Raw genomic sequence first — 6000 nt, 5'->3', positions numbered from 1 at the left:
CACAGCCGGCTAATGTTATACATCCGAAAGGATCTACGTTGGTACATTCTATAAACTCTTTTCTGTATTTCATACAGCCTTCACGTAGCAAAACAACGTCATTCTTACAGTACAATGCTAGTTGCTTTTTGAAGTCAAAACACCTCTCCTGCTACACCCTCATGCCACGAATCAAATTTCACACGTTCAGCGTCAGACCATCGTCTGATATCCGTAATAATCTTTTGACGGATACGGACCGATATAGTTTTGCATTCTGCAAGCGATTAAAATGATGTGGAAAATATCCTTTTTCGCTGGTGTTTAAGTTTAAAGCAGAGGTCATTTTGACAATTTCATGGGCAAGAAGCTATAGCTGTCGATGTATCTCTGTTTAAAGGCATGATCGTACATGTAAACAAGTCTACAGCCTTGGAGTATGATTTTGGTGTTAGTCCCTGACTAGTAAAATACTCTAGCAGTATAAAAGAGTCGAAACCTGAAGAATTGTGTGCGATAAATGTGAAACCCGCAAATTTCGGTCGTCTGAAATGCTTGACCATCTGATCCACACAATCTACACCTTCCGCCGAAAACTCATCCCCAGCTTGCGTTATTGCACAAACATAATTTGCCTTATGACGACCGTCTTCATACATCGTCTCAAAGTCAAAATAAATATAGTCTTGACTATGTTCACTAGGCTTGGCTGGTTGAATATAGCAACAGTGCTGATCTTCACCCATGAGAACTTCGCACAGTGAACACATCTGGATTGGTGCACATTTGTGCGTTAATAGCTTATCACCGGTCCATTTTGCTCTGTACTGTCTGTAACATTTATCACAGTATTTTATGCTATCACACTGAGACTTTGATCCGTCACTTTTTGCTTGTTTATGCATTTCATAGCAGAAATCAGATCTACAGTATCTCAAGCAATCATCGCATTGCACCGATTTCTTGGGATGCGTGTAGCAAGATATGTTCATGCATACGTTACATGTAAATTTGCAATGATGTAGACTACGATCACTAAACCCTCGATAGCAGTACTCACAAACATACGCGTATCCTAAGAAACCTTTCAGATTTTTTATCCCATAAAAATGTTCTTCATGCAGGTACAAATGCAGCGTCTTGTGATGCAGCTCGTCCGTATTTTTATACACTTCCAATTTACCTGAACCTGATCTGTGAAAGATAACTATTTTCAAGTCTAGAAGGGTTTCAAATTTAGAAACATCATGCAACGCAATTTTGTCTTGTGGATCATAACCCAGATCGGTATGTATATTCTAGCTAATGTCATCAATTCTGCATCGGTACACTGTGGATTTAGAAAGTGCGCTATACACATGCTAAAACACATATGGTCTGTGACATTTTTGGGGGCAAACAAATGCATTCTATTTTTCTGTATGACCTGGTTATGTGCCAGATCAGCCAACTTCCTACGACCACCGCCTTGTTTGTTTCGCGCTACAGAGACACGTAACTCTAAAGCGGTATCAAAAGCTACATCCGTATTGCTTTGAACGGTTCGTTCGATTTGGTCTACAAATACATTAACGTCATGATTGTTATCAGGCGTTAGAACTGCATTAATATCAGTGGGCAGACTTGCACCTTGCAGGGAGATGTTAAAAAAACCCCCATCGCCAGCTAATAATCTGGAAAGTGTAACAATCTCGTTCAAAATATCATGTAAAAATATATTGTATGCTGCAAAATCATCTGTCGCTATTTCACGAAAATTTAAAGTTCTGCGAATTTCTAAACCATTTAAATCGAGGTCTTGGGACAATCGTAAAAATCACCCACACTACCTCCTTCTCTCACTAGTCTATCTATGTAATGCTGACTGAGACCCATATCTGGAGCTGTGGGATCATAACCTGAGGGATCGTTATTAGGAGTTCCAGCACCGATCTGGACATCGCTGTCTACAGCGGCTCCCAACCATTCGTGTTGTTCGTCTATTAGCTCGTGTAATCTATCTATCATGTTAGAGGATTAGGCGGTAACATGTGTAAATGATTGTTAATAATTTCGTGTAACTGTTGTGTATTGTTTTGAAAATCATATCTGGGTCTTAATGGTCTCTGATCATCTTCTGAACCGTGGGTATGTAAATCATCGTGACATCTTTTACTACTCATTTTGAATTATTATTTTATTTATTTAAAAGCGAAAACACCTTTTTTTTTTTTTTTTTTTAAATTTAAAGACGAGCGTGCATACTCCTGAAAACACCAACACCAGTTCACAATGCGATATAGATGACAAAACAGAAACATACAACTGTTATAATTCAAAACCATATATTTTCTCCACAAGTAAAACAACCCCGCTAATGTGGGACACAATAACATACCATATGATATAAAGCACCCCCAACAGACAATATTAATAAATGAAAAACTAATGGCAATTCACTACCTAGAACAAAACAATAATACGTGTAAGAAATAAAAAAACAATATTTTTTTTTTTTTCCAAGCCAAAATTTTTTTTTTTTTAAAAATTAATAATACTAAAAACAACAAGACAATACATATCAAGGATGATCACGTCGGTACAAATCTGATAACATTCTTTGCATTAGATTTAAACGTTCACTGATCAGAGTAAGAGCGTTAACAATTAAGTTTTGTTCAACTTGTACCTGATGGATTTCTCCCGGTACCCCGTTCATACGTTGTTGAAACTGACGAAATTCACCATATAGTTGATCGTGACAACTCCTCCAAAATTCGGCTGCATGACGTAAGGATTCGTTCAGCTGTTGTTGGCATTCGATGATGTTCCTCAAAATCGCTACCACATCACTTTGAGCATTACCCACGATCTCTTCTGCACCTCGATAGGACAATGCTTGACCGCTCAAATCGAAAAGTGTGCCAAACCGTCGATTAACACGGCGAAGCATATCATAATCAAGCCTTCTATTTAAGTCACGTTCACGGAACAGCTCTTGAGGGTCTTCGTTAGGCAATTCTTCCGTCTCCTCTTCGCTTGCCGAATCGCTAAAAGACGCACGATCCCACGCGCTCACCATAGAATCGCTCCAAGCTGTCACCCCTCCTTCATCATATCGCTGCTCTGTAAATATAGATAAAGGTTTTTTTTTTAATTATTTTGCTGAATAAACGCAAAACATAAAACATAAAAGCAATTTTTCTGCTTTAATACATACCGTTATTCTCCGAAGTCCTTAAACGACTGGTGCTTGGTACATCGTCTGTTCCCCACTCCGGTAACCTCAGACGTTTCACTCCCTGGCCCTCCGAATGTCGTACTCTACACGTAACGCTAGCTTCGGTGCGTACGTTTGAGACATCTGGGAGATTGTGAGAATCACCCTCGGGATCCGGCGCGTCGGCGGAGGCAGGCTTTGTGACGTGTCCTAGGGCGTGTTGTGATTCGGTGCTAATCTCAACTTCTTGCGCAACGTTTTCTGGAGGGGTTATCAGCTCCTGATTGCTGCCAACATCTTGCTCGTCTGTCAAAAAATAAATAAATAAACATTTCATTATTATACTGGTAAGTATGTTATGGGAACCTTCATTTTTAACTTATTGAGAAAAAGTCTTACCGTTATTAACAGCACCGGGTTCATCACAAGCAAACAACACGTTCTCATCAACTATTGGAATGATAGCAACGTTATTGTCGTTATTATTATTATTATTAATCATTGAATTAATAAAATAAAATTGGTAAATACTTACATAACTCTTCAAGGATCTGATCCAAACCTTCATCGAAGTCCTGATTCTCGAAACCGTCTAGAAATCATCCACCATACATTAAACAAATATTCACTTTAAAATATATTTAAATCATTTGTATAAAATAAAATGAATAAAATAAAAATAAAAAACTCACCCTGGTAGTTGTCCGCCATTGTTTCGTTATTGTTTATTGTGGCGTAGCACGACTTGAAGTTAATTTTGCAGGTAATCAGTATGACAAAACTTTTAGTTTTTAAAGCCTGGGTACCCCCGTGTGGGCGTCTGTATGTTTTACAACTTGACTGAATGTATCTGTTACCTGACTGATCTGCATCAGACACCGTCTGGTCTTTATCACGGATCCTGGTGCGTAAAGACGCCCTTTCATCTCGACGGGGTTAGATACGGCATTAACTTCATTTGTTTGAAATGCAAAGCTTTTTAACAAACCCAAAATCAATGCATTGATATCTGTGTAGCATTTGCCCCCGCAAAGTATTGCGAATCGTTTGCATTTAATAGTTATTTCATCTTACATTGGAAATCAAAGCTCTTAATAAGTCAAAGTCTTAAATTAAAAATCTCATAAGTGTTGTATGTGTGTGTGTGTGTGTGTGTGTGTGTGTGTGTGTGTGTGTGTGTGTGTGTGTGTGTGTGTATGCGTGTGTGTGCTGTGAGTGCTTGTGTACTTGTTTGCATTCTCGGTACATTTATGTTGAGGCTGAAAGCTCTAGGGGTTAATAAAAATTATAAATGTAACTAAAATAAACTAAATTAACTCGAATTAAACTACATATTCCTGTATTGTCTGCCTTGTTAAAAGATTTCACACCCATTTGATCCACCAAACGAACTGTCAGATAACCTCACGATCACAGGCCTTAGCCATAAAGTTTAAATTGTCTTTGATCCCTGAATAAATACTTTTTTTTTTTTTTTAAACCGTTTACAACACCAGAACCCCCTCGGAAAACTAATTAGATTACAGTCGAGTTGCAAACCCCCAAAACCTTTAGATGTTTTTACCCCCGCTGATGTCTAACTGATATACAGGTGACATCACACAGACACCAGACGCCCGACGCGGTCACGTTTCGCTGCACGACCTGAGACGAGATATTTCTTTCCTGTCATATTGTTAAATGGGGATACTTTTAACTACATATGTATGGTTTATTTACTAGATAACACGACACAAACTCGGCAGAAGGAAAGTGTGAATGGTTGGCTGTGTGTGTGTGTGTGTGTGTGTGTGTGTGTGTGTGTGTGTGTGTGTGTGTGTGTGTTTATGATTGTATGGTTGTGTTTGTGCACTTGTTTGCATTCTCGGTACAATTATGTTGAGGTTGAAAGATCTAGGGGTTAATAAAAATTATAAATGTAACTAAAATAAACTAAATTAACTCCAATTAAACTACATCTTCCTATATGGTCTGCCTTGTTAAAAGATTTCACATCCTTTTGACCAGTAAATGAACTGTCAGATAACCTTGTGATCACAGGCCTAAGCCATAAAGTTTAAATTTGTTGAGTCTTTGATTCTTGATTACATACAATTTTTTTAACTTTAGCCGTCCTGCAGCGCACCATTTAGCTACAACACCAGAACCCCCTCGGAAAACTAATTAGATTACAGTCGAGTTGCAAACCCCCAAAAACCTAGATGTTTTTACCCCCCGCTGATGTCTAACTGATATGCAGGCGACATCACACAGACACCAGATGCGCGGCACGGTCACGTTTCGCTGCACGACCTGAGACGAGATATTTCTTTCCTGTCATATTGTTAAATGGGGATACTTTTAACTACATATGTATGGTTTAATTACTAGATAACACGACACAAACTCGGCTGAAGGAAAGTGTGGATGGGTGGCTGGGTGTGTGTGTGTGTGTGTGTGTGTGTTAATTGTCATAGCTTGAGAAATTAAGCTTGACAAAAATAAAAGATATATCGACGGCAATAGTCTAAATTTAGACTAGTCGTAGATTAGAGTAATTAACTTAATACATTAAAAACAAATAATGCTTTTTCAGTGCTGTTTTTTATTATTATTTTTATTTTTTTATTTTTTAAGACTAAAAGTAAATAAAATCGCCTAAAGCTACATCATTTAAAAAGTACAAATTGATCTTATGTTTAAACGGATTTAAAGTTTTCACTAATTAAGGACTGATGTCTATTTATTAAGAAATACTTAGTTTAATTATTTTAACATTTAAAATCTATTTGACGCTGCTATCACGCCTACAGCGGGGCAGTCTCTAGCGCCGGAGGCGTGGT

At 38.0% G+C, this 6000-nt stretch overlaps 1 protein-coding gene across 1 annotated transcript; it reads right to left on the bottom strand.

Moving 5' to 3' along the window:
• Window positions 1-2509: 2509 nt before the first annotated feature.
• On the bottom strand, window positions 2510-3994 carry LOC113057827 (uncharacterized). The gene is made up of 5 exons (XM_026225360.1): window positions 3871-3994; window positions 3714-3770; window positions 3578-3628; window positions 3179-3484; window positions 2510-3084 (listed from the first exon to the last, which is right to left on the bottom strand). Exons 1-5 carry the CDS (start codon window positions 3887-3889, stop codon window positions 2540-2542), a joined length of 978 nt encoding a protein of 325 aa, XP_026081145.1. The 5' UTR covers window positions 3890-3994; the 3' UTR covers window positions 2510-2539.
• Between the last annotated feature and the right edge of the window lie 2006 nt (window positions 3995-6000).

The sequence above is a fragment of the Carassius auratus genome, chromosome 39, assembly GCF_003368295.1.
Source record: "Carassius auratus strain Wakin chromosome 39, ASM336829v1, whole genome shotgun sequence".
Taxonomy (NCBI): Eukaryota; Metazoa; Chordata; class Actinopteri; order Cypriniformes; family Cyprinidae; genus Carassius; species Carassius auratus.
Note: the sequence above shows the minus strand (reverse complement) of the source record. Positions and strands in the feature narration are given on the sequence as shown.

What these genes read in the sequence shown, in the direction of transcription:
- LOC113057827 (XM_026225360.1), bottom strand. An exon ending in ACCCGGTGCTGTTAATAACG is followed by an intron (nt 3,485 to 3,577) that starts GTAAGACTTTTT and finishes ATTTTTTGACAG; the next exon opens with ACGAGCAAGATGTTGGCAGC. An exon ending in AAGGACTTCGGAGAATAACG is followed by an intron (nt 3,085 to 3,178) that starts GTATGTATTAAA and finishes CTATATTTACAG; the next exon opens with AGCAGCGATATGATGAAGGA.